This window comes from Budorcas taxicolor, chromosome 5 (genome assembly GCF_023091745.1).
Source record: "Budorcas taxicolor isolate Tak-1 chromosome 5, Takin1.1, whole genome shotgun sequence".
Classification (NCBI taxonomy): Eukaryota; Metazoa; Chordata; class Mammalia; order Artiodactyla; family Bovidae; genus Budorcas; species Budorcas taxicolor.
Window position 1 is genome coordinate 74,539,125 of NC_068914.1, and position 26,948 is coordinate 74,566,072.

General features: G+C 41.5%; 2 protein-coding genes across 3 annotated transcripts in view; both read left to right on the top strand.

The window, feature by feature from the left end:
- LIMA1 (LIM domain and actin binding 1) overlaps positions 1-13,582 on the top strand; it is a 57,856-nt gene extending 44,274 nt beyond the window's left edge. The window contains exons 7-10 of the mRNA XM_052640130.1: positions 381-438; positions 1,964-2,073; positions 9,190-9,323; positions 11,272-13,582. Coding sequence (XP_052496090.1) covers positions 381-438; positions 1,964-2,073; positions 9,190-9,323; positions 11,272-12,280 — 1,311 coding nt within the window. The 3' untranslated portion in view covers positions 12,281-13,582. The remainder of the gene's footprint in view (positions 1-380; positions 439-1,963; positions 2,074-9,189; positions 9,324-11,271) is intronic.
- A 6,273-nt stretch (positions 13,583-19,855) lies between these two features.
- Positions 19,856-26,948, top strand: part of CERS5 (ceramide synthase 5) — a 30,394-nt gene continuing 23,301 nt past the window's right edge. For both annotated transcript variants that reach the window (XM_052639701.1, XM_052639702.1), the window contains exon 1: positions 19,856-20,180. In XM_052639701.1, coding sequence (XP_052495661.1) covers positions 19,984-20,180 — 197 coding nt within the window. In that variant the 5' untranslated portion in view covers positions 19,856-19,983. The remainder of the gene's footprint in view (positions 20,181-26,948) is intronic.

Consider the following 26,948-nt stretch of genomic DNA (forward strand, 5'->3'; position numbering starts at 1 on the left):
AGTTGTGGGTTTTGGTGAGGAGCTTTGCCCTCCCTGATAGAAGGTTTTGTTTCACAACCCACTTTCCCTCTTTTTTTTTTTTTTTTTTTTTTGAGAGTAGAAAGATATATTTAGAAGTTCTTTTATAAAGGAAGATAATGCACACTTTTGGCAGTTGCTTGCAGTCTGTTATTCACGTAACTCTGTAATTGAAAGGCATGTTAATATCCTCGTAAAAGACATTTTGCTGCCTCTTGTTTAAATGCTCAGCTGTTCTGGGGCCCGTTATTTCCCCTTAGGCAGCCGGTGACTGACTGGAGTCAGCAGGTTTTTATGGCATTAACAGCAGTTTGCTCTTTTATTTTTAATGTGATTCTTAATCCCCCCGACTTTTTTTGTAGGTTTCTGCATCTGAGAATAGCCTGGCAACCCATTCCACCCTTGCTGAAGATGATTCCCGTAAGTGTTTGTTCTTAGGTCTGGAGGGTGAGGGTCTTGTTCTCTTGCCCCTGTTTGGGGGCAGGGAGGGCTTGTCCCCAGTTCTGTCAGCTCTGAGAATATGTAACATATTAAATCCAGTAATGCAGCTGATTAGATCTTTCACTTGGTTTTAAGGACTGGTGACTGGGTACCTTTCACAAATCCCCTGGCAAAGAGAGATGTTAAATTCAATGAAATATGATTAACTTGTGGCAAACTGAATATTTTTGATGCTTCTCTCATTGAACTTACCCTGTCTTTTGTACCAAACCTTTTCAGAGTTAATGCTGTAAAAACTATAATTTTGAAGTTTCATTTAATAGAAGTTTGGCCCAAAGGGGCTTTATTTATTTACAGGGGATAAGAATTGGTATTTGAGTAACCTTTTAAAAATACCCTTTTCTTATTGTATCTATATAAATATGTACTATAATCTGCCCTCTGGCTAAATCTTTCCTTTTGGTGCTGAATTTGATCACCTTTTCATCCTACTTTGGAATCATTTTGAGCCTGTTTTCCCAAAGACAGAAATCTTTGTTTTTTAATTTACTGTGTCCACTTTTGATTCTGAGGTTCAGTGTATTAGTTTTTTAATATATATAGATTTCTAGCTTTTCCTCATGTTAATAACTCACTAAACATTGAAAACTCAGCAAGAAGCAGAAGTATTAGCTAAACAGATCTCTAGTAAACCCTGCCTTAAAATTTCAGAAAAACTCTTGCTGCTTGAATCCAAGAACATTCCATTTGCAATCATTTTGCTTGGACTAGAAATTTTTCTGAGTTTTGACTAGGTTTGCAAAACATTTTTTTGAAAAGTAAGCCTTAATCTTTGAATACTTTGTTGACACAACTCCAGATTTTAGGGAATTCTTTTATGGTTCCTTAGTAACTGCGTGAATGACTTCTCTGTGCCTCTTCTGAGTTTTCCACACAATGAATATACTGGCAGGAAATTAACTTATGTAAGTGACACGTCAATGACTATGAAAAAAATTTTATGGAGCCTCTTCCCATAATCTTCATCCATGGATATTTGCTGTAGGACTGACCAAGAAGATGGTATCAAATTATATACACACATATACATGAGCATGTGTTTTGAAATTCCTGCCCACACATTCCCCCATTTTCCCAAGTTCAGTTGGAACACCCCAGAAGGAGTTATTGGGAGTGCTAACTGCCAAAAAGCCATCAAAGTCTACAAGCAGGCTTTAAAAATGACAAATGCTACAGGGCAGAAGTTTCCTTCAGTAGGGTGGTTTGCGTTCAGCTGCGTGTGGGAAAGGATGAGAAACCCTCTGTGTTGACACCCCAATTTATGAGAGAATCTAACAGCATAGCTTTTAGTATTAGAATATTCTTCAACAGAAAAGCAGTGTTTTTCCTGATGTTGAAAGGACCTGTTGATAGTGGAGGTACCTAAACTTGGCTTTGGGGAAGAACCTTTTCTGATACTTCTCTTGAGATACCATAAAATGTCTTCCTTCTGTAACTCAAGCAGGTAACTCCCAGGTCAAGAGTGAGGTCCAGCAGCCTGTGCATCCCAAGCCACTAAGTCCAGATGCCAGAGCCTCCAGCCTTTCTGAAAGTTCTCCTCCCAAAGCAGTGAAGGTATGATGGTGATTTCTCTTGGAGCCTGTAGACACTGGTTTACTAGTAAAGCTCATTGCACCTTTTATCATTGTGTTCGTTGTAACCTGTTTTGGCTTTCCTGGGGACGAAAATGCCAAATAAGAGCACATTTGAACCAGTCACTTTTCTTGAAAATCTTGCCACTTTTTCTTAGGCATTTGAGCCAGGCGTGATGAGGCTCTCTGTCTGGAATCTGGAAAGCTCTTGAAAGAAAACCCAAAGTGAAAGAAAATAACCCGATTTATTTTCTTGTTAAGTCCAAATTCATAAATCTATGAGTGAGTAAAAACCTATAAAATGAGCAATACAAAAAATCTGTTAAATTAAAATCAGCCCATTGGATGGGAATGTACAATGTTAGCTTAAAGATAGCGGCTCCCTGGTCTGAAAAACTTAACCATAACATGATTGGTAGTCAGTGCATTTAAAGAAAGAATGTGTACATTTCAGCAGGGTTTGGCCAGTCCATTTGCTCTACAAATGGGCATTCAAGTAACATTTACACTTGGTTATAATACTAGATATTAAGGAATATGCAAAATGTTTGTACCCTAGGAAAATTTTACTAGGCTACTCAATCTATGGTCTCCTTTTATTCACTAATTTTTAAAAGCAGTTTTTTCCCTTTCTATGAACAAGTAAATATTCCCATAAAAATAAACAAAGGTAAAAAAATATATATCCAGCCTCTCTTTTAGGCTGTTCTCCTAACTTGTTTTAATTTAATGCTTTGCTAATGCCATGCTGATTTACCCACTTGCATTAGTAACCAAACATACCTACACTTCTTTAGTGTCTTCCTCCTGTGCTTAAGTAGCCAAGGTTTGTTTCAAAGGCTTTAACATTTGAGAGAAACTCAGTGGGTAGAATTCGTTTCAAGGTGATTTGTATACTGCCTCAACTTCATGCACGCGTCTGCCATGTCTCTGTCTCTCAACTGTGGGCATGATTGGTCTCTTGATGAAAGTTCTAGTGCACAGAAAGGATGAAGAGAGGAAGACACAGGTGTGGGTTTGAAACAAAGGGAGGTAAGGAGAATCCAGGATTTAAAGGTTAGATTGAAAAAGAGGGTGGGGCGGGGGAAGACGGTAAACATAAGATTTTAAAGGAAGCAGAGACATGAGGAGAGTAAGATTTATTGAAAGGAGCAAAAAAACGAAGAAAGGAACAAGAGAAAGCAAGTGAACTAGGAAGAAAGAACTGAGCTGTGTGATGGGACCTGCATGTCCTTAGCGTGACCCTGTCTCCTGGCTTCCAAGCTCTGCTCCTGCTGCCATCGGCACTTTTCTCTCTTCCAGTATCTGGAGGCCAACAAAGTAGCAAACGCCACAGGGTTAATTTGCTCTCCAGCAGCAATCCTGCCCGGATGTGAGTCCTTGGGCTGTGGTTCTGGACCAAGAACAGCAAAGCTGACTTGGCCATGGATTCCATGTGCCTGAGGGACTCCGGGGATTCTGTAGCTGCTCTAAGAACTAAAATCTGTTCTCAAGTGTGTCTGAATTCTCAATCTGGTCGAGACCAGACCTTCTGGTCCTGGGTTGGACCTTTGAGACCCCTCCTTATTCATACTCCAGGATCTGAGCTGATGAGCCATGTGCAAAGAAATGCACCTCACTAAGGTCTTCCTGGCACACCAGAGAGAGGAGACGGAGATAAAGCTCCCTCTGTACCGTGCCTGCCTCTTTGGCTCTGGTCACTCAGCACTAGAATAAGCCTGCTTGCACCAGACATACACCTCAGGTCTTGACTGGAGGAAACTGGCCTGACTGCCTGTGTTTGCTCAAATGGTTATGCTGTACACAGAGCTCGGGGTTGTACCCAATCACATCTCCACTTTTATTTAAGGACTGTTTTTTTTCTCTTCCTCAGAGTTTCCCTTTACATTCTGTAGGCAAGTATGTAGATACTTTAGCATTTCCAGGAAAACCTGCTGACATAACTGGTCTCATGGCTATAGACCATGCAACAGAAGCTTTTTCTCCACTGGGAAATTACATACAGCTAAGAATAAATGTGTTCACTCAGAATAGATTTTGGGTCCCCCACATCCTGGAGAACATGCTGCCTAGTAGTGCCTGTTATTGAAAATAGGACATCTAAGGTAAAGACTCAATTCATTTCAAATTTTAGCTTAATAAGGTAAAATAAAAAAACAAAAAAAACACTCCACAGATGATATCAGTCTTTAAAAGTAAGGATTTTGTCTATTTTGAACACTTGCCAGACAGTTCAGTTGATGAGACTTGGCAGTAAAGAAGTTTAAATAGCAGATTCCCTTCTCAAAATAGGTGTTCTGGGTCTAGAGCTCAGTAGACCCTGTGAGAAGGATCAGACCTTTCAACTCAAGAGACTCAGAGACCTCTTAAGCTTTATGTTCTCCCACTGAAATGTTATTCCCTAAATGTTCCTGGAGGGAGGATAAAGAAGGAGATGTGCCTGGCCCTAGGAATATCTACTGGTCTGGGATAGCCCCGCCCCAGGATCCTAGGCCTGTCTTAGGATGTGGAAAGAAAGCACGGCAGTCTGAATGAGAGGCTATACCCTTTGTACCTGTCCCTTCCTTCATGGACAGGGTAGGAGGTCTTATGCTGTTTTGCAAATCTATCACAATTATGCTAGAAGGGTATCTAATTCTTTTCTGACTACCTACATCATTACTGCTTTCTCAGAGCACTAATGTTTCCTCTACATGTAGAGCAACCTATGTAAGGTGTGAATATCTCCAAAATGCTTGCACAAAGAATTTCACAGAGAGTAAGCAGAAGGGTTAAAGCCAGAGCCAGCCCAGACATTTACTGTATGGTGGGGGGGCTTCAGTTTAATTACCCAGATATTTTGCACAAATTGGAAGGAGGAAATGAAAGGCTTTGTATAGTGTTCTATCTGAGGCATGGAGGCCTGACATTAGTACAGAATTTTCTGATTTCACTATGTCTAAAGGCTAGTTAGCTTCACCACTTATGGTCAGCTGCTGCTCACACACAGACATATACCCCAACTGGGGCCTTCGTCGAACTAAAAAATATATATAAGACAAGAGAGCAAAAGAATGTAGATGAAGTTATAAAAATTTATTGGAAAAAAAGCTTCAAGTCGATGCTGATCAACAGAAGGCCTGTAACATCCCTCAGATGGGAAAGGCCTGACAGTGTTTAGGGACATCAATTATTTATATATTACCTCATTCATTCCTGACTATCCCTGAGATATTATCTACATATATTAATGTGAAACAAAGTGAAGACTTGTTCATTCAACATGCTGTGGTGAAATCATTTTCAATTGGGTTAGCATCTGCTCTCTTCCCCAAAGGGTTTCCTTTAGTTATGGAAATTTATTCCAGGACAATTTAGAAAATACTCTCTCGGTTTGTTAAGAATTCTGAGTTTTAATTTTAATTTTGTTATTATTGACTGTGCAAGCTTTGATAAGGCACCTGATATCGTGGTGCTTTAGTGTGAAAAATGGTGAGGGAGGGAAGATGACAAAGCATCTTATGAACTGCAAAAAATATAAAGATTAAAAAATGTCTAACATTCTATTACTGGCAGTGTTTTAAATGTGGCTGTGCCAAGTTCGAGCATGCCATGAAGGCATGGGCAGGATGTATGCCAGGCCTACCATAATGGTAGAGATTTTTGGGCACTGACTATGCTTCCTGTTGTCTGAATAGACACGGGGGCAATTACAGAAAAGTGGCTGAGAGCCCAGGACAGAGGAAATAAAGGGAAGGCACAGCCGCAGCCACTAGGACTTGGCATATTGCCATGCTGGGCTCCTCTTGTCTTTATAATACTTTAGGGGCTCTTGGGCAGCTGCCGCATAAACCTTAAATAATATTGAAAAGGGTGTATGTGAAAAAGGGATAAGAAAAATGGGAATCTGGTAGGTCTGGCTAGTTAGAAGCTTGTGGTTAGTCAGATGTTTGAGCTAGCAATTTATTAATTTGATGTTAAGGAGAGGAATGCCTTTTCACTTGTGAGTGAAGGCTCTAGTCAAGAGAGAGCAAATGTGGGTCAGGTGTGGGAGGTAGGAAGACAGTGAAGAATTGTTCATGAGACACTCCTTGTGTGGGTGAAGGCTCGGAAAACTCTCCTGAGCGGGTACTCTGATCTAACCTCAGGTGGGTATGAGTGAGCTGATATTACCACGATTAGCAGCATTACTTGGTAAAGAAAGAAAACGTGGTCTTATTCTTGGATCTGAGTCTGTATCTGAGCTTCAGTTCAGCTGCAGTAAAAAGCACTCCAGGGCACACCGAATGCTTTGTATTCACTGAAGGTTCCTGTTTGTCTCTTCCAGCTTCTGCTTCCTGCTCCTGGTACCTAATTTCTGCTCCTGCCTTCCACTTTCCTCCTAATGTGAGCTCAACTTACAGCTTTCTATTCTGGGCTGCACCCTTCTACTGTGTTTTTCCGTGTGTGCGTGTGTGCGTGTGTGCGTGTGTGCGTGTGTGTGTGTGTGTGTGTGTGTGTGTGTAAAACAGAGGTGTGCTCTGTAGGCCTCCAATCCCCTTTAGCAGAATAATACCCATTTCCTCCTCTGCCATGGGAAAGTTCTGTCTCCTCCTCTGCCTTTACCAACCAGAATGAACATGTATTCTCCTAAGTGTTAAAAATACAGCATTCATCCTAGAGCTGAAAAAGATTTTCACTGATAAGTAAATACGTTGGGCCTATTATTTTTACATTGTCTGAACTGTGATTTGTACAGGCTTTAATTGTACTATTATACCCAAATTTTATTCTGTCTTTTAATATTTCCTGTTTGCTAGGCAAGGACCTAGTCCTTTTAGAGAAACTTAATTAAAGTATGCAAGGACATCTCCACTTATGTCCTATCTAGTTAGAAGTGTCGATATAAGAAAAAACAATTTGGGAATTTCCTAGCAGTCCAGTGGTTAGGACACTGAGTTCTCACTGCTGAGGGCCTGCATTCAATCCCTGTCTGGGAACCAAAATCCCACTAACCATGCAGCACAGCCAAAAAAAAACAGGAAAGAAATAAAGAAAAACCAATTCTACATCAAGATCCTACCATATAGCACTGGGAACTATGCTCAATATCCTGTAATAAACCATAATGGAAAAAATATGAAAAGAATATACATATATAACTGAATCACTAAGCTGTATACCAGAAACTAACACAGCAGTATAAATCAACTATACTTCAATAAAATTTTTAAAAAAAGAAGGAAACATTTCTGAACTCCAAATAATGCCCTAATATATGCCAACAGCATTGAATACAGTAACATTTGATCATATTTAAATTCGTCAGTTATGCTTGGTAAACTGAGTTGTAGCTGTGGTCTTTAAGTTTTTCTTTTTGACTCGAACGCAAGGAATGGAGAGCCTGCTGTTAACACTCAGCACACCACCCCCCTCATTTTTAAATCCTTTGGTGCTATTTGGGAGTTTACCACCAGTTTTATTAAACTCCCTTCTATGGATCTTAACCTTTACTCCTCTGCCCATTTTCTGCTCTCATTTCCTGTTGAAATCTGCTTGGCAACCATTCCTATTTTTGCTTTACCTCTTTGTGAATCATGTGGCAAGTGAGCCAGCAGTCTGAATTGATTTTATGGGTCTATTTTCAGACTTTTTAAATTAAAATTCTATCTTACCCATAAGCTGTTTTATTTTAGGCTTACCTTAACCATTCAGGCCTTGAGCTTTGGGACTAAGTTGTATTATTTGCTACCATCCTGGTCCTGGTGGCAAAGGGGCCACCACCCTGCCTGAGAGAGCTTCCAGACCACCTTAACCAAACTGCTCCCACCTTTACTATTAGTAGTTGAGGTGTTTCTATTGGGACAAGTCAAGGATCACACACAGCTAGAGACTTCTTACCCCCAACCCTAGTGGCCATGTAACTCCTTCGTATCGCATAAAACTTACAGTTTTGGAACTCCGGCATGCATCAGTGCTAGAATACACTACATAGTTTGTGTGTTCAGTCTCTCACAAGTGTCTGACTCTTTGCAACTGCATGGACTGTAGCCCACTAGGCTCCTCTGTCCATGGGATTTCCCAGGCAAGAGTACTATAGTGGGTTGCCACTTCCTTCTCCAGGGGATCTTCCCAACCCAGCGATCGAACCTGCATCTCCTGCGTTGGCAAGTGGATTCTTTCCTACTGAGCCACCTGGGAAGCGCTTATGTAGTTTAGGATTAAGTTTACCAGCAGCAGCTGTGCTCACCCCGCCCATATTCCACACTACAAACAGGTCATGAATTCCCTATAATGACTCCTCCTACCCTGCGCCAGTACATTAGTTTTATTCTCCTTTTGGTTTTTTAAAAAAGATTATGGAACCTATAGTTTTATTGGGCTATGCTTTTTTCTGTTGTTCTAATAAAATGGTTTGTGTCTCTTTTAAAATGTTCCATTTTATATGTCCATTTTGCTTTAGTTAAAAATATTATGTCTAGTGGATTAAGTAAGTCAAGATTATAAGCAGAAGGGACTGATAGTTGCTTTATCCAAGTATCTTTTCCAAATATATACAAAAAAGAATGTCTATATGTATATAACTGAGTTTGCTATATGGCAGAGATTGGCACAACATTGTAAATAAAGTATACTTTTTTTAAGTAAATAAAGTTTTAAAAACCAGTGCCTTTTCCTACTTCCCAAAGCCAAATGCTCTTTCTCTCCTTGAAAGTTACCCCCTTCAGAAACTGTTCTTTAAAAAGTCTGTCCTGCTTCTATTTGGCACTTAAACAATTATCTTTCTTCTGTGTGTGATGACATTTTCTCCTAATTTCCTGTCTGCAGAATCATTTTGTGTGTACTCGTGTGTGTGTGTGGTGGTTGGTCTAAGCCTTTCTCTGCAATCCGGCCCTAGATCCACTCATCCTCAGTGGCTGCTGCACTTAGAACAGCCAGACAGTCTGGGTAAGGAATTCAGGAGAGCCTATGGTTTTAAAGAGTCAACTGATAGAACTATAGCAGGCTTAGTGTTCCTCTGAGAATTGACAGACCAGGTAAGGGAGCCCATAGATAACAAAGTAAATCCTGGGGCCACCTCAGCAGAGTACTAACTTCTCACTGCCTTAGCTAGCTGAAGTTGTCCTTTACCTTTTCCTAGAAGTTTCAGGCACCTGCAAGAGAGACCTGCGTGGAATGTCAGAAAACAGTCTACTCCATGGAGCGTCTCCTGGCCAACCAGCAGGTGTTTCACATCAGCTGTTTCCGTTGTTCCTATTGCAACAGCAAGCTTAGGTAAGCCAGACCAAACAAGCCATCTCCGGAGGTGTGGGTGGACCTCCAGGGGGAGTCTTTGGTTTTTAGAACACTTAGAATACTAAAATCTGTGGTGCTAATAGTATCTGGTGTTATAGAAGAGCTCAGAGAGCTGTCGTAGTAGCTGTTCAGGTGATTATCACTGATCCAAAGACAGACTACAGACTAGTAAAGTTGGAAGATGAACCATTCAGGATTTCAGCTTCTCACCTACTTAGTACAGATGAGAACCATGTATGCTTTGGCACGTGTTTAGAGATGTCATGTTTTTGAGGGAAGTATCCCAGAAAATTGACTATGTTTTATAGATTTACAATCATTGCTTTTTCTTTAATACAGTTGTGAGGGTGATTAAAAAAAATTGAATTGTGTGTGCTGTTGAGGATCTTTGTAGAAAGTGAAAAGTACCATTTAATTACAAGCATTTTATTATAGTAAATGATAATGGTGTTTAGAACTTCTTGGTACATTGACATTAATTTACACGTTAGGACTAAAGCTTAAATCATGCAGGTTGCTGGTGACCTAATTTAGCAGAATGTTTTCCCTTGGTATCAAGAATCATACAGTTAAGAAATCTCAAGAGGATACTTGTTGAAGCCCTTCAGGTTATCCCAAGTACTGTATAAATGGCAAAAACAGCAAAAATAGTAGATCCTGAAGAACACATATTTTTCTGTATATTGCTTCATTTTCTGAGAAAATAATGATGTATCATTTCTTCTTAGTAACTCAAAGTATGGATATAAATGTGGCAAATTGTGGAAATATTCCATATGACCTCATTTTATTCATATTGGAGGAGGAAGTAACCAGGATGTCATTTCTTCCAGCCTTCCTTCCAGAGCAGGCATCCCTTCCACCATACTGCTGAAAGATGTCCTGGCACCTGTGTGGCACTTCTGGGTGGGTTAATACCCCACTTCAGCTAGTTCTGGTGGTAGTGCTAGCTCGACAACTTTCCCTTCTGTTGAGCCAAAATGTGCGTCTGTAACTTCCACTCATTGGTTCTTTTTCTGCCCACTGTATTTTTTTCTCCACAGCACATTCTTCTAAATTTTTGAATTTTTATGTTTCTCCTGTGAAAATGCTGTTGTTTTTCTACTCCACCTATAAAATGTGTTACCCTTTGAGAGACACCAGATGTCCTAAAGGCCTGTCCAGCACTGACGTTAGGGTAGACTGCCTTCTGGCTGTTGCTTGCTATTCTCCTATTAACCATAGCTTCCTTTTATTTAGTCACTGGCATCTACTGAGTGCCAGCCATTGGCAGAGCATTATACCCATTCCTGCTTTTAAATTATAACACAAATGGGAAACTAGGAGGAAAATGATTCAACTTTTTACAAAGGAATATCATTAAAAATAGTTACATGTTATAAATACTTAGGAAATAGAATAATCAGAATTAGGTGGAATTTAGGGAAGACTTCTTGGAAGTAATTTTTTTTTTTTAACAGTTTTGACAGAGGGGAAGTGAAATCACTTGAAAATGGGAGCATGCACCAAGTGGAAGAATGTCTTCTGAAGTTTCAGGCCTAGAAATGAGCATTTTTTTAATAAGGATAATACAAACAAATGTGTTTAAAAGAGGATGGAGCATCCTCAGTGACTGATGATGTGCTTTTTTTAAAAAAAAAATTTATTTGGCTGCACTGGGTCTTAGTTGCAGTGCATGAGGTCTTTAGTTGTGGCATGTGAGATTTTGTTCCCTGACCAGGGATCAAACCTGAGCCCCCTGCCTTGGAGGGCAGAGTCTTAGCCACTGGACCACCAGGGAAGTCCCTGAAGTGCTTTTAAAGATATTTTTCTCACTTTGCATCTTCTGGAAATACTAGAGTTGCCAGGTTTCAGTCTACTGGTATAAATAAGAGGATACAGATTTGTTAACGTTATGCTCTTTCTTTTTTTTTTAAAAAAACAACAGTCTAGGAACATATGCCTCTTTACATGGGAGAATCTATTGCAAGCCTCACTTCAATCAACTCTTTAAATCTAAAGGTAACTATGATGAAGGCTTTGGACACAGACCACACAAGGATCTGTGGGCAAGCAAAAATGAAAATGAAGAGACATTGGAGAGACCAGTCCAGCTTCCAAATGCAGCGGAGACCCTTCAGAGCCCAGGGGTAGAAAATGCCCCCATTGAGAAAGTGGGTGTGCTAACTGCAAGTATGGAAGCCAAGGCCTCCTGCCCACTGGAGAAGGAAGACAAGCCAGCTGAAACCAAGAAGCTGAGGATCGCCTGGCCACCCCCCACTGAGCTTGGCAGTTCAGGAAGTGCCTTGGAAGAAGGGATCAAAGTATTGAAGCCTAAGTGGCCTCCTGAGGATGAAATTAGCAAGCCTGAAGCTCCTGAGGATATAGACCTGGATCTGAAGAAGCTAAGACGATCTTCTTCTCTGAAGGAGAGAAGCCGCCCGTTCACCGTAGCAGCTTCATTTCGAACCTCTTCAGTCAAGAGCCCAAAAGCCTTGTCCCCACCTATCAGGAAAGGGTGGAGCATGTCAGAGCAAAGTGAGGAGTATGGAGGAGGTGTAGCAGCAGAAAGGAAACACATGGAAAATGCCAACACCTCTGAGAAGAATGAGAGTGTAGGGAAAACAACCTGGCCCAACAAGGGATCTAAAGGAGGGGAGGCTGGGCGGAGAAGCAGGGAGAGTCCTAGTTTTGAGATGGGGAGTGAAAATCTTATAGAGAATGGTGCAAACTTAGATGAAAGTGATAAAAACCTTCTCAAAAAGCAGTCTCCACTAGAACCCAAGGCAAAAACCTGGTCTAGCTATACAGACAACCCCTCCACTAAAGAATTCACTACTCAAAATCAGAAATCCCAGGATGTGGGATTCTGGGAGGAAGAGGTAGTCGAAGAGCTGTCTGTAGAGGAACAGATAAAGAGAAATCGGTACTATGATGAGGATGAAGATGAAGAATAATAAATTGCAATGATGTTGGGCCTTACATTTATGTGTCAGTGAGCCACTGCCCTTATCAAAGTGATACACATAAACAGCTGTCTTAGCATGAACTGAAATTTATGTGGAAGTAACTTTGGAAGAGAGTTCCTGCTTCAAAAAAAAAAAAAATCCCATACTGCAGCTTAAGTGAACCAACTCTAAACGCTAGAGATAACATCACTTAAATCCTCTATTTTAGCAATGATGATATACACAACTGCTTTAAGGTCTTCTGGAAGCGGGAGTGTGTATGGTGGAGCCGGGGAGGTGGGGATATTCCAACTGATAAGGTCCAGATTTCACTGTATTCCCGAAAGACAATATAGAGATGATTAGTAGTGCACTGTTCCACTAAAAATTTAATTATGGAATGAGCAGAAGGGATTTAGGGGCCTAAACATTATAACTGAATGCACTTTAGTATAAAGGGCACAGTTCGCATATTTTTACATGAATACCAATTTATTGTTTAGTATTCCTTTGCTAAGAGATTATATAGTTAGTCTTTTTTAAAAAAATTAGGTTAATTTTCTTACTCCGATGTATATGGGGGATTTATTGCTTACTATGATATATATGGGGTTTATTGCGTCCTGCTTTCTAGACCACATCCTGAACTAGAGTATTGAGATATAGCACAACCATCTCTTCAGAGTACCTTTTGATCACCCTCGGTGCTTGGAGGAATTCATTGTGTCCCAAATAAGCTATGGTATTTGCCAATGAGTATGACCACACCCCAAATGATTGCTTTCTTCTCTGGTGGTCTCTGTGCTTCTCATAATTTACTGAAAGCTGCAGTATTTTTATAAGATCTTTTATATTTGCCATGTTGCATATTTAGAGCAAAGTGATGAGTTTAAAGGAGGAATAACAGAAAAAAACAAAAGATGCCTTAAACCACTTGAGCTCAGACCCTCCAACCCCTATAATTCTACTTCTGATATCCCCTTTCTGGGACATTAGTTTTTTAATAAGTTCTGAAATGTATAGATTTTTATGGCAGACAGTATTCCTAGGGTGCAATTAAACCAATTATAGGCCTTTTTTGAGAGATGATTTTCTAGTATAAAGGTTTTGGAACAATATAAACTTGAGTACATTTGTTGTACATAATTGATATTCCAAATTGTATTTTGGGGGGAGAGAGGTGTTTTAAGCTATAGGCTTTACTTTAAACTGCATTTTTTGAGATTTAGCGCTGATATTTTTAGAGATGTAAAAATCTGCTTTCTTACAGTCTTGCTTACTCTGAAACATTTTTATTCAATAAAGCTTTTAACTGACATTTGAACTTTCAGTGTTCTTTTCCATCATTATTTTACATTGTTACTGTCTCTCAGGACCTACTTTTGCTTAGCAGTTTGGGTAGAAAAGGCAAAAGGGTCTGATGGGTTTCAAGAGAAGTACTATGTATACCTCGCACCACTAGGTGGTGGTGTTGAGCTGGTCTTAGGCTTTCATTCTTCTAGAAGACAAATTTTTCTTCAAAATGTAAAGCAGTTTGGCAACAAAATTATTGTGTGCGTTCAAAACGAGAAGCTTATTTTACCAATTCAAGATGCAGTGGTGGTTTTATTAATTAGTTAATTATTGTTCAGTTGCTAAGTAGTGTCCGACTTCCAACCTCATGGATTGTAGCACGCCAGGCTCCTCTGTCCTTCAGTATTTCCCAGTTTGCTCAAATTCTTGTCTACTGAGTCAGTGGTGTTATCTAACCATCTTATCCTCTGCCATCCCCTTCTCCTGTCCTCAGTCTTTCCCAGAATCAGGGTCTTTTCCAATGTTTCGGCTCTTTGCATCATGTGGCCAAAGTATTAGAGCTTTAGCATCAGTCTTTCCAATGAATATTTAGAGTTCAGTTCCTTTAGGATTGACTGGTTTGATCTCCTTCCAGTCTCAAGAGTCTTCTCCGGCACCACAATTCAAAAGCATCAGTTCTTCAGTGCTCAGCCATCTTTAATGGTCCAACTCTCACATCTGTACATAATTACTGGAAAAACCATAGCTTTAACTATATGGACCTTTGTCGGCAAAGTGATGTCTCTGCTTTTTAATACGCTGTCTAGGTTTGTCATAGCTTTCCTTCCAAAGAGCAGTTGTCTTTTAATTTCATGGCTGCAGTCACCATCCACAGTGATTCTGGAGCCCAAGGAAAGAAAATCTGTCACTGCTTCCACTTTTTCCCCTTCTACTTGCCCTTAAAGTGATGAGACCCGATGCCATGATCTTAGTTTTTTGAATGTTAGGTTTCAAGCCAGGTTTTTCACTCTCCTCTTTCACCCTCATCAAGAAGCTCTTTAGTTCCTCTTCATTTTCAGCTATTAGTGTTGTATTATATGCATATCTGAGGTTGTTGCCATTTCTCCTGGCAAATTTGATTCCACCTTGTGATTCATCCACCCCAACATTTCTCATGATGTACTCTGCATTTAAGTTAAATAAGCAGGCTGACAATATACAGCCTTGTCATACTCCTTTCCCAATTTTGAACCAGTCAATTGTTCCACGTCCGTTTCTAACTGTTGCCTCTTGACCTGCATACAGGTTTCTCAGGAGGCAGTTAAGGTGGTCTGGTGTTCCCATCTCTAAGAATTTTCCAGTTTGTTGTGATCCACAGTCAAAGCTGTAGTGTAGTCAATAATTTTATCTCCAAGGAAATCTACACTCCCATTTAAAAAAAAAAAAAACCTTAATAAGGTAAAGTTGCTAAGTTAAGTCACTTCAGTCGTGTCCGACTCTGTGCGACCCCATAGACGGCAGTCCACCAGGCTCCCCTGTCCCTGGGATTCTCCAGGCAAGAACACTGGAGTGGGTTGCCATTTCCTTCTCCAATGCATGAAAGTAAAAAGTGAAAGTGAAGTCGCTCAGTCGTGTCCGACTCTTCAAGACCCCGTGGACTGCAGCCTACCAGGCTCCTCTGTCCATGGGATAAGGTAAAGTATACTTCACCTTATAATTATGCCTAAATGCTAAATGGAATCTTCGAATGTCTCTGCTGGACTTGAAATGGACTTGTTTTTTGCTCCAGGCAGAGGTATAGTTGGTTGTTTGATTTCCTTGTTTGCAGAGGCAACTGCCCTGATTAGTAAGGTGCTTTTTTTTCTTTCTTTCTTTCTTTTTTAAATGGGAATGTAGGTTTCCTTGGAGATAAAAATGCTTTTTGAGTCATCTGTTAACACTTTCCAGGGTTGCTGTGTGTTCCAGTTTCTTGCTTGGTCATCAAAGTGGATGGCTGGATACTACTATCTGCTCTTGACTCTGCTCTTGACTCTACTACAGGCTGAAGTAATTTTGAAAGCCCTGAAAGCCCTGTTCACTGAACAGTTAATCCAGAAGTACCTGCTGACTTTTACAAAATATCCAATCCTGGTTTGAGTTTAGCTACTACTTTGAGACTCACTATTGCTCTAACCCATGCCACATGGTACTCATCACATCTACTAACCTTATACAAAAAGTGAGGGCCTATGGTAGGCCTTTTGAGGGTATCACTTGAGTGTGTGCCTGCTCAGTTGTGTCCAACTCCTTGCAACCCTACGTACTGTAGCTCAGTAGGCTGCTCTATCCATGGAATTTTCCAGGCAAGAATACTGGAATGAGTTGCCATTTCCACCTCCAGGGGATCTTTGCTACCCAGGGATTGAACTCACATCTCCTTTGTCTCCTGCAGTGCAGGCAAATTCTTTACCACTGAGTTGAGTATGTCACCATATATCAGGTATGTGAGGACTGTGATTATCCTGGGAAGAATTTTTCCTTGCCTTTCAAGGGCTAGTATAGAGAGTGAAGATAAGAATTAGTTCCATAATCAATACATTAAAGGATATTCTTATATCAAGAGAATGACCAGTTCAGTTCAGTTCAGTCACTCAATCATGTCCGACTCTTTGCAGCCCCATGAATTGCAGCATGCCAGGCCTCCCTGTCCATCACCAACTCCTGGAGTTCACTCAAACTCACGTCCATTGAGTCAGTGATGCCATCCAACCATCTCATCCTCTGTCGTCCCCTTCTCCTACTGCCCCCAAACCCTCCCAGCATCAGAGTCTTATCCAATGAGACAACTCTTCGCATATCTGAGGTGGCCAAAGTACTGGAGTTTCAGCTTTAGCATCATTCCTTCCAGAGAACATCCAGGGCTGATTTCCTTTAGAATGGACTGGTTGGATCTCCTTGCAGTCCAAGGGACTCTCAAGAGTCTTCTCCAACACCACAGTTCAAAAGCAGCAATTCTTCGGCGCTCAGCTTTCTTCACAGTCCAATTCTCACATCCATACACGACCACTGGAAAAATCATAGCCTTGACTAGATGGACCTTTGTTGGCAAAGTAATGTCTCTGCTTTTGAATATGCTATCTAGGTTGGTCATAACTTTTCTTCCAAGGAGTAAGTGTCTTTTAATTTCATGGCTGCAGTCACCACCTGCAGTGATTTTGGAGCCCAAAAAAATAAAGTCTGACACTGTTTCCACTGTTTCCCTACCTATTTGCCGTGAAATGATGGGACTGGATGCCATGATCTTCGTTTTCTGAATGTTGAGCTTTAAGCCAACTTTTTCACTCTCCTCTTTCACTTTCATCAAGAGGCTCTTTAGTTCCTCTTCACTTTCTGCCATAAGGGTGGTGTCATCTGCATATCTGAGGTTATTGATATTTCTCCCTGTAATCTTGGGTAATATTGATTCCAGCTTTTGCTTCTTCCAGCCCAGCGTTTCTCATGATATACTCTGCATATAAGTTAAATAAGCAGGGTGACAATATACAGCCTTGACGTACTCCTTTTCCTATTTGGAACCAGTCTGTTGTTCCATGTCCAGTTCTAACTGTTGCTTCCTGATTTGCATATAGGTTTCTCAAGAGGCAGGTCAAGTGGTCTGGTATTCCCATCTCTTTCAGAATTTTCCACAGTTTATTGTGATCCACACAGTCAAAGGCTTTGGCATAGTCCAGATAATACTAAATATTCTTAGAAAACAAAAGCACCTACAGCCAAACAAAAAGCATTTATTCTCTCAGGTCTCTGAATGAAGGAAACTTCTTGGACTATGTCAAGGTCGACAATAGAATGACGTGAATTTTTCTGTTGGTGAAGCAAGAAAAGGCCTGCTTTGGGACCTGAAATGATTAAGGAGACTCTGTTCATGACTGCTACAAGGGCCAACTTAGTTCTGCCAGCTTGCAGGTCAAATCACTCCTGGCCTAAGTGAAACCTGTACTAAGTTTGCTCTCACATATTTCGCCAACAATATGTTTTCTTATAACCAAGAGGTTGAGGAATGTTACAAAAGTGTTTTTCTGGGAATAGGTCTTGAGACCAAGATCATGGTGTATAAGTTCCTGTAAGCCAAGTTAGCGTGTTCTTTTTTCCTGGAGCTCTGATTTGAATTCCCATGGGATCAAGGAGCATTTACTTCTTTTAATATGCATCTTGATTATAAGTTAGTTACCATCAAAACTATTTGAGTTTGGATGAAAACGGCTTCAGGCATGGTTTTAGACCAGCAGCAGTGGCATGACCTCTGAGTTTGTTAGAAATACACATTCCTGGGCCTACCCTGAACTTCCTGAATCAAAACTTTGGATGGAGCCCAGTTAACTTTTAGCAAACTTTTAGCACATTCTCTATGTAGGAGATCAGTTCAGTTCAGTCGCTCAGTCGTGTCCGACTCTTTGCAAACTCATAGACTGCAGCACTCCAGGTTTCCCTGTCCATCACCAGCTCCTTGAGCTTATTCAAACTTATGTCCATCATGTCAGTGATGCCATCCAACCATCTCATCCTCTGTCGTCCCCTTCTCTTTCCGCCTTCAATCTTTCCCAGCATCAGGGTCTTTTCCAATGAATCAATTCTTCCCATCATGTGGCCAAAGTATTGGAGTTTCAGCTTCAGCATCAATCTTTCCAATGAATATTCAGGGCTGATTTCCTTTAGGATTGACAGGTTGGATCTCCTTGCAGTCCAAGGGACTCTCAAAAGTCTTCTCCAACACCACAGTTCAAAAAGATCAATTCTTCGGCACTCAGCTTTCTCTATACTCTAACTCTCACATCCATATATGACTACTGGAAAAACCACAGCTTTGACTAGATGGACCTTTGTTGGCAAAGTAATGTCTCTGCTTTTTAATATGCTATCTAGGTTGGTCATAGCTTTTCTTCCAAGGAGCAAGTGTCTTTTAATTTCATGGCTGCAGTCACCATCTGCAGTGATTTTGGAGCCCCAAAATCCAGTCTCTCACTGTTTCCACTGTTTCCCCATCTGTTTGCCATGAAGTGATGGGACTGGATGTAGGAGATGGAACAAGCTAATGTCTGAGCTGTCGCACACTTAAGACTTGAGAACCACTGGAATTACAGCACATCTTTTAGTCTGTTCTTTAAGGTGGCTCCTTTTATTTCTCTTCTTCTGCTCCCTTTGAAACTCTATCTTCTGCTGCAAGCATGCCTACCAGAATAAAGATACTCTGTCTTTAAACAAGATTAGTTCTTTAACCTTTTTTCAGATCATTCTAGGTAGCCTGTGGTAATTAACCTTGTAGCTAGGTTTGAATGGGTGGCACCCAGGGTTCAGGTTCTCCAGCAATTGAGGAACAATGTAGAGTTCAGTGTTTTGAAGGTTTCTTGCCTATGGCTCCCCTCACTGTTTATGTAGATCCACAAAAGAGGTCAATGTTCAATGTGGAAATGTAGAATTAAGGAAGTTTGTAGGATAAAGCCTCAGGGTTTTGGAGTCTAAAGACTTTCCAGTTGAGAAGCTCACCTCTACCACTTGTTTATATAACCTCGGGCAAGCTACTCTTTGGACCTCAGTTTACTTATTCATAAAATAGTAAATAAAACACCCACTTCATGAAATGAGGAAGTTAAATACTGTGTGTAAAACGTTTAGTGCATTTCCTGGGATATAGTAAACTTCATTAAACGTTGGCCATCAACATCTTTCTTTTTCCTTTATATTTTCCTTTGGATACCTTCTATTTCCTTTTCCCATGAGAATAAAAGGATTTTTTTTTTGAAAGCCCACTTTAAGCGATATACAGTGAAAGTGGGTTGAGATCGTGGAGAGGCAAGTAGGGAGAGAAAGTGTGGAGAGAAAAGGGAGAGAAAGCAAAAAGATCGCTGCTGACAGGCGGGACCAGCTGAGATGGAGATAAACCCTAGCGAGAAATGGGGCTGGGAGCGGGAGGGAGAGAGACATGGCCTTCGAAGGAGCAGATACCGTTTTAAGCTGGCTGGACTGAGAAAAATGTCCCCATAAAGGAGCCCCGTCTGAAATAACGGGTGTAGCCACAGCAGGACGGGAGAGTGAGGGAGGAGGAAAAGCTCGGTCGAAACCAGTAGTGAAAAAGGGTGAGACCAGACTTGAGTGCCTCGGGGGTGGGGCCAGGCCTGGGTGGAGGCGGGGCGGGAAAGGGAGGGGCGTGGTTGGGACCAGAGGGCGGAGTCCCGAGAAGAGGCGGCGGGGGAAGCTGCAGAGAGGAAGGTGGGCGGGGAGGCGGGATGGGCGGTGAAGAGGCCCGGCCCCGCAGAGGAGGCGGGCTGAGACGTGCCGCGGATGAGAAGGGGCCGGAAGGGGGTGGCCGCCGGTCCGGCCCCGCCCCGGGGCCGCCTCCCCGCGGGTTCCGTTGGCTGTGGCGGCAGCTGAAGCTGTGGCGGCTGGGGCCGCTGGGCGGGAGTAAGATGGCGACAGCGGCGGCGGGCGCCCTGGGCCTCTTGTGGGGCTGGCTGTGGAGCGAGCGCTTCTGGCTGCCCCAGAACGTGAGCTGGGCCGACTTCGAGGGACAGGGCGACGGCTACGGCTACCCGCGGGCCCGGGACATCCTCTCGGTGTTCCCACTGGCGGCGGGAGTGTTCTCCGTGAGGCTGCTCTTCGAGCGGTGAGAGCCCGCGGGCGAGCGGTGCAAAGGGCCGGGGGCGCGGGCTGGTGAAGCCGGTCCAGGGCGAAAGACCGAGGTCCGGGACCGGAAGACGAATTGCAGGAAAGCCCGGAAGCAGGGGCCTGGGAGACTCCGGGCCGCGCGGGAGATGCTCGGGAGGGTGGCCGCGGTGGTCGTGGAGCCTAGGTAAAGACAGGGAGTTTGGGGCTTGGACATTAAAAGAGTGCGAGTCGCAGGGGACGCTGGACCCATTCAGTTTTAGAGCCCCGAGGTCACTTGCGGGGGTTTCATAGGCCTCTCCCCAACCTTCAAGGATTCTGCAGACCAGGAAACAGGTTGAATGTGAGCTGCGACCGAGAACCCGAGGCGGGAAACAAGAAAGAGCTAAGAGAACCAGAACTAGTTGGGGCCGTCAGGAGCCAAGCTGAAAGGAGCGGGTTCATGGGAAGCTAAGATTTGTGAGGGCACTTTAGTTTCTGGGAATTGAGAGGCACAGGATTAGTTGGGCCCTAAGCCTTGGTTCGTCAGCTCATGGACGCGTGTGTGTGTGTGTGTGTTTCAGTAAAGTTGTGCCAGGGCTCGTAAGAGTAGAAATCTGGCAGGGTGTGGTGGAGTCTCAGGCTTCCAGAGCACGAAAAGGTGTCAAATGAGTTGCAGAACGGGCCTTGGAGGCCTGAAATGGTAGGAAGAGTGATCACACTGAAAGGATGGACAGCCTTAGGGCTTATAAGACTGTTGTGTTGAGCCAGCTTCTCAGCGACCATGTGTTCTTGACAGAAGTGTTTTCACTTTTCTTTGAGTGAGCGGCTCCTGTCTGCTAAGATAAAGATACTCACTGAGGACTTGGTGTGGTGGTGATTTCACAGTGTGAACTTGTAGCTGTGGGTGATTTTGATCAAATCTACTCACCCCCCTGGAAAGGTGACTTTTGCATAGGTCTCAGGTGATGAGGGTGGAACTTTGACATCTTTCTTTCTTTTGGCCAGTATTCAGAGCAAGAATGTCCTTTTGAGGATGGACATATATTGCAGATAGACTACTCTGTTACTGTCTGAAAAATTAATATTAATCTGTTTTGGATTACTTCTTTTCCCACTATTTCTGACACAAAAATGTGTTATGTGTTGCCCACCATTCATCCATTTATTCACAGTGTTTATGTATTTTCATCAGAGTGCTCTACCAAAGATTCAAGTGTAAAAATAAAGATACTTTTAACTGAAGCAAATGAAACCAAAAGAACCAAATGCCTTTTCTGGGTCCTCGGGAACTTAGCATTGCAGTTCTTTAAGTATAGTCACTAAATTAAGTGTCCCTGAGGTGGAGGCACAAACCACTTGTCCCTCTTAGGAGTAAACTAGGTCCAGGTACCCTCCATTATAGTATCTGTGTATGAGAGCTAAAAAAAAAAAGAAAGTATAATGACTGAAAAGGAAATACACAGTTCAGGAAAGAAAAAAAAAGTTCGTCATCCTAGGCAAAAGATTCTCTGCTTTTCATATAAATGTTTAACAGTATGGAAGTTTTCCCCAAGTTAGTGGTAAGAGGAGATGACTTGTTGCTTATAAACACTGATTTTATATAAACTTGCATATATTTTCAAATTTCCAAAGAGTTCCCCCAGGTGACTGTGAAGACTTACATATCCCCTGGCACAGCCACTGGAAAGGATCCTTTTTACCTGCGGGAATTCTATCCGAATGTTTCTATGGTGCTCCAGTGTCAGGGGAGAAGGGATGGGTGGGAATACTGATGTGAAAGCATTCTAGTATGGTATTTCTTGGATAGTAAGAATAGGCACCTTGTTCATCTCATGTTTGATCTTAGGAAAGTTTAACCCTAGCAGCAGTCTTGCTATTTTGTTTCTCTTTAAGACCTAACCACTTTAGTTAGCAATAGAATTTACAGCTGAAATATTGGTTCAGTTAGTCTCTTTCCTACGTTTTCTTCTTTCTCAAGTCCTAACTACTTAGTTTCTAAAAAATGATTCATATGATAACCATAGGCTGTAAGAGCTAGAACTCCAGCTTCCTTTTATATAAACAGTAAACTTAAGGCTTAGAAGCATTTTCAGCTTTTCACATGTTGCATACTCACCTGAAGGAGGAGGTAGAACCAAGATTCAGATTGTTTTCCTCAGCCCCATTCTCCTCCCACTGTACAATATGGCCACTTCTCCCATTCCTTAAACTTCCCTTCTGGAATTAAGATTTAATACTGCTGTTCCTAGTATTCTAGGATTTGGAGAACAGATCCATGTTCATCTTATTCTTGGTTACTTAATATAATGTGTTTGACTTGAACTTTGCATTTGTTGCTTCGAATTGTCCTGCATATTTTAATGTCTTACACTATGCCCTTTGATAAATTATCTCTGTTTTAAGAATATCCTAAAGAATAAATAGAGTTTAAAGTTTATTCTTAATTTTTTCTTCTCATCAGCTACACAGAGCATTTATTTTTTTAAGTTCCCACATTCCCTGGAGAGCTGCAACCTCATCTGATAAGGATGATTTGAAAGCCACCTGACCATAAATAAATGTATCTAGCCATTTCACTAAAAAACTGCAGATGGTAGAGTATGTCCTACCCAAGAATAGAGGCTTTCCTCTGTGGGCCTCTTCTGAGTGGTTGTATTGTGGTGGCTTGCACCTTGCAAAATACCTTAGATGTGGCATGTGGTCAGTAAATACTGATTGAACGTTTGAGAAGGATCCACCCTCGTCTACTCAAATACCCAGAGGAGTAAACAGAATCTAGATCTTCAGCATGCAATAGATGTTTGTCTTGACTAAGAGAGATGAAACTAATTCCTTTTTTCCTTAGTTAAATTTCACCATACTATATTTGCATGTTGGACACCTTTCTGCAGTTTCTTTCTTCCCCCCACCACCCATGCACACACTTAGGCCACTTTTTTATCCTATCAAAAGAGAGATAAACTCTTCCACCTGTTCTTTAAAACTTGTTATAATATTACGTTAATGATTGAGACTTGAGAGAATGAATAGTCCAAGCTAGGTCTGGCATGTTTGTACATTGGATCTTAAAGGTAAAATTGTTTGAAATTTAATGTCTACATAGTCCCTGAGCACTTATTCCTTGGGATCAAATTTGAGCTTGAGACTTAATATTGATACCATCAGAGCTACATAGGCTCATTTATTTTGAATATGGTATTGCAATAGGAGCTTTATGTTGCCAGAGAAAATTGTTTTGTAAATTATATAAGAGATAGATTATACCTCTCCTTGCTGCTCATTCATTATTCCAATCCCCTTTTCTCTCGTTACCTCCAAGGCAACCTCACTGGCGTATCTAAGGAGCTTTCTCAATATCATTCTCTGGCACAGGGCACTAAACAGACTCATATATTGGCCTATCTTGTAACTAGAAACAAAAGCAGTGACTCGTGTGTGTGTGCGCGCATGTGCGTGTGTATACACATTTCTTAGCCACTCGTTTCATCTTCCTCTTGTAAGCCTGGCTGCCTCTGCTGCATACTGCCTTTTTTTTTTTTTTTTCTTTCCCCCATTCTTCTCCACTTCCTTTGAGTGGAGAAAGAACTTTTCCTCTTTCTAGCAGACCAGCTGCCCTCCGCCTAGGTCCATGTCATGTTCCAACGTTAGTTGGTCCTCCAGACTGGAGAAGTACTTTGGGAAGAATGGATACAGCTGCTGACTAGGTTGTAAGGGAGACTGCCCATTCCACTGCATTCCTAAAGGTATTCTTTTGGGCCTTATTGAATTGTAAATCACAAAATTAAATCAGGTTTGCAGATCCAGCAGAGTGAGATTGAAAAAGCCTGCATAACTCTGCCCTTATCTGAGAATCCGCCTCCTACCAAGCTCCAGATAATCAGAAGCCTTTCTTGGAAGACTTTCCCCAGCCCTTTCTGTGCAGTGGGTGTTGAAGTTCTGCAGACAACCCTGAATACTGTCACGACTAAGGTCAGGTTCCTGGCGACAGTGTATTCATCACAGAAAAGAAACACGTCAGATATTTTTGCTTTAGCCACTTCCCGAGTCAGAAAACTAGGGTCTCCTAGATGGGTAAAGAAGAAATTAATGAAGAAGCGGCATCAAGGGAAGTCTGTAGCTTTCCTCTAGAGTGGGAAGGGGAGATGTACCTATTTTGACTTTCTCATCTGAGATAGTTTTACGCAGATAAAGCTGCCTTCTAAAGAATTCACTGAGTTTTGGGCTCTTGTACTTAAATCTACTCCTACTTTATCTTTGGGAAAGTTAATTGGGATGTTACTGCAAAAGGACAAAAAAAAATCTTAAACCAGTTTTCCTAGATATGAAGGATTCTCTGAATTATCTACTGCTGTGGTTTCCAGTGCATATTCAAAAGCAAGAGACATTACTTTGCCGACTAAGGTCCGTCTGGTCATGGCTATGGTTTTTCCAGTAGTCATGTATGGATGTGAGAGTTGGACTGTGAAGAAGGCTGCTGCTGCTGCTGCTGCTGCTGCTGCTGCTGCTAAGTCACTTCAGTCGTGTCCGACTCTGTGAGACCCCATAGACGGCAGCCCACCAGGCTCCCTGGTCCCTGGGATTCTCCAGGCAAGAACACTGGAGTGGGTTGCCATTTCCTTCTCCAATGCATGAAAGTGAAAAGTGAAAGTGAAGTCGCTCAGTCGTGTTTGACTCTTAGCGACCCCATGGACTGCAGCCTACCAGGCTCCTCCGCCCATGATTTTCCAGGCAAGAGTACTGGAGTGGGGCGCCATTGCCTTCTCTGAGACCAATACATGACACCCGTTCAAAGTGTATGACAGACTGGTGGATTTTAACCTGAATGAAAAGCTCACTGATATGGTTTCAGATTCCACAATGCTACCAACCTTTCTTGTGTTTTGGCATAATAGCAAAGATGAAACTTTCCCGTTCCAATAACATATCTGTGTAAAATCAGCTTTTACTGATACACTTCAGCCAAACCAACACATTACAGGGGACTGGATGCAGAAGCCAGAGAGGAAGTCCAGCTGCCTTCTCCTGAGCGGACGTCAAGGAGGTCTGCAAGACCATAGAGTCAGTGTTCTTCTCACTGAATATTTTTTGTCTGGAAAATTATCTTTCAAAAATACATTTTTTATGTTAATGTAATAGTCTTATCTTTGTTATTTTTAATGAAATAATAAGTATATCTCTTAAATTTCTGAATTTTGATTTCAAATATGAAAACATTGATAGGTATATGTAACCCACATTTACAAAACCTTTTTGGGATCCTCAAACAATTTTTAAGAGTAAAAAAAATAATGCTGAGAACAAAGGATTTACAAATTTCTAAATTATACTATTTATTCATTTACATGCAGTTGACTCCCAGTCATATATTATTTTGTATATTCCCTAAACATACGCATCCGTATCAGTGTATTTTTCTGAGTAAATTCTTAAGAGGACAGGATTTGCTATGTACAAGCAAGTGTGTTCTACACATTTGTTGTACATATATGTGCTTGCTGTGTACGAGGTACTGCACTTCTCAGGGATGCCTACACCACCAAATCCAAAATTTCCCGCATGGTCCATGCACAAGTAATCTTTGCAGGTTTTTTAAGGACTTTTTTTTTTTTTTTTAATTGGCCAATTTGCTCTTAAAGCAGAAACAAACTACAATAAAGAAGACCTTTATGACATATACTATCCTAAGCCACCACAAGGCATATACTGGATTATACCAGACTATTCTTCACTCCCATTCCCATCAGTTAGCTGCACTTAGATCTGAGCGCTGAAGAATTGACGCTTTTGAACTGTGGTGTTGGAGAAGACTCTTGAGAGTCCCTTGGATTGCAAGGAGATCCAACCAGTCCATTCTGAAGGAGATCAGCCCTGGGATTTCTTTGGAAGGAATGATGCTGAAGCTGAAACTCCAGTACTTTGGCCACCTCATGCAAAGAGTTCACTCATTGGAAAAGACTCTGATGCTGGGAGGGATTGGGGGCAGGAGGAGAAGGGGGCGACAGAGGATGAGATGGCTGGATGGCATCACTGACTCGATGGACGTGAATCTGAGTGAACTCCGGGAGTTGGTGATGGACAGGGAGGCCTGGCATGCTGCGATTCATGGGGTCGCAGAGTCGGACACAACTGAGCGACTGAACTGAACTGTGGTTTCCAGTATAGTAGCCACCAGCTAGTACAATAGCTACTAGCTTTGAGGGGTTTCAGATGCAACTGGTCAGCATTAAGATGTGACCTAATTGTGAAATACACACCAAATTTTGAAGACTTAATGCAGGAGAAAAAAAAGAAATGTAAAATACCTCAATTTTTAACACTGATTGCATATTGACATGATCATATTTTGGATATATCGAGTTAAAGTATATTTTCAAAATTAATTTCATCCATTTCTTTTTTACTTTTTTAAAAGTGGCTGTTAGATTTTAAATTATTTATGTATGTGGTTCATATTATTTCTGTTGACCAGTGTTGATGATAGTGATTCAAACAAGTATTAATAACTGAGAAGAGAATTTTAATATAGATTCACATTTGATTCAGTTTTCTAGTACCAGAAGGTGATTTGTCCTGAGTTTATTGGGCCAGGCTTAAACAGTGGGACTTTCTTTAAAAAAAAATTTATAGTAATGGATTTTTTTTAATGTAAATCTTTTTCTGAATGAGTTAAATACTAGGTATAGTCTATTTTGAGTCATTGTTGGTTAACCGTGCATTCTAGCCAAGTACTGCTTTAGAGTTGCTTTTTTTTCACGTATATATCACCTCAATCAGAGCAGTTAATAAT